Source organism: Limulus polyphemus, unplaced genomic scaffold (genome assembly GCF_000517525.1).
Source record: "Limulus polyphemus unplaced genomic scaffold, Limulus_polyphemus-2.1.2 Scaffold3793, whole genome shotgun sequence".
Classification (NCBI taxonomy): Eukaryota; Metazoa; Arthropoda; class Merostomata; order Xiphosura; family Limulidae; genus Limulus; species Limulus polyphemus.
The window spans coordinates 10593-11720 of record NW_013669403.1 but is presented as its reverse complement, the minus strand read 5'-3'; the positions used below and the strand labels follow the sequence as shown (position 1 = coordinate 11720).

The 1128-nt window shown below is 33.6% G+C and overlaps 1 protein-coding gene across 1 annotated transcript in view; it reads right to left on the bottom strand.

Annotated features, from left to right (window-relative positions):
• The window catches only part of LOC106470052 (cyclic AMP response element-binding protein A-like), a 32989-nt gene extending 32615 nt beyond the window's left edge, over nucleotides 1-374 (bottom strand). Inside the window, exon 1 of the mRNA XM_022398595.1 lies at nucleotides 170-374. Within this exon, the coding sequence (XP_022254303.1) occupies nucleotides 170-362 (193 nt within the window). The 5' untranslated portion in view covers nucleotides 363-374. The remainder of the gene's footprint in view (nucleotides 1-169) is intronic.
• Between the last annotated feature and the right edge of the window lie 754 nt (nucleotides 375-1128).

The following is a 1128-nucleotide window of genomic DNA, read 5'->3' as shown; positions in this document are numbered from 1 at the left end:
TATAGCGTATAGGAAAAATTATAAGAACGATAGACATAGCTGTCTGAGTTAGTTGGGATGTAAAGCTTTAAAGCCTGTTGTTACCTACTTTCCAAATCCTTTTCTAACTTTCTCTAACCGTGAATGTCAAAATAAAACATTCACTGATTGGTTAATTTGTTGGTTCTACCTTTATCGTATTCCTCCAGTTTCATACTAGGGCTGATGCTGAGGGCAGAACCCTGAAGATCGTCAGAAACTGACAGGGAATAGCTGTGTTCTGATTGGATCCTGGGCGACTGGACAGCGTCGGTCATCATTCGGTCGTGAAGTATGATGGACTGGTTGTCTAGTATAGTCTGCCAATCTGGTTCCGTATTCATTGTGATCCCTTCGATGCTCTAAGTTAGAAAAAGTGGGAAATTTGAGCAAAGCAGGCAGAATATGTTTGACAAATAGAAAGATGGATAAATGGACAGACAAACTGTTAAAATTTTAATGAATATTTGCCTTAATAACAAGAATATTATTAAGTAACATTTAGAGATAGAAGGCAAGTGTTTTTGTTAGATACGAGATAGAACTATGAACTACAAAACATCTATGCAATAGAAAATAGCATATATTAATCAAAAAGTTCGCCACATTTATTATATATACATGATGTCAGGAAATCATGAATGTTCAAGAAGTCTTGATACAAAATAGTAAAAACAACCATACAACCCGAGCGTTTTCGAAGGGTAGATCTTTCTTCTTAAGGAGAATTCCCAGTTTGCCTCTAAAGAAGAAAGGTCCACCTTTCGAAAGCGCTCGGATTATAGGGTTTTTATCATTATATATATATATATGTTTATATATTGGTGTTTGCTCAATAACAGTTTCAATATCTTGCGATTTTACAATATAAAATGTAGGTACAAAAATAGTTCATTTCTTAAGTCTTAAAGTTTAATTTGTGGGTGGAGTTAAAAAATAATATGTATAAAATGTATTAATTCCTTTACGTTTACCCCACGTAATTCAACCACAGTTAAACTTAACCTCCTATACAAGTTAAGTTCAAATAATATTGTTCTCTGACAATGATCACTAGAACTTAAAAAAAAAAAAAGAAACACATCTTATCGCAGAGAGCACGAGAAATAC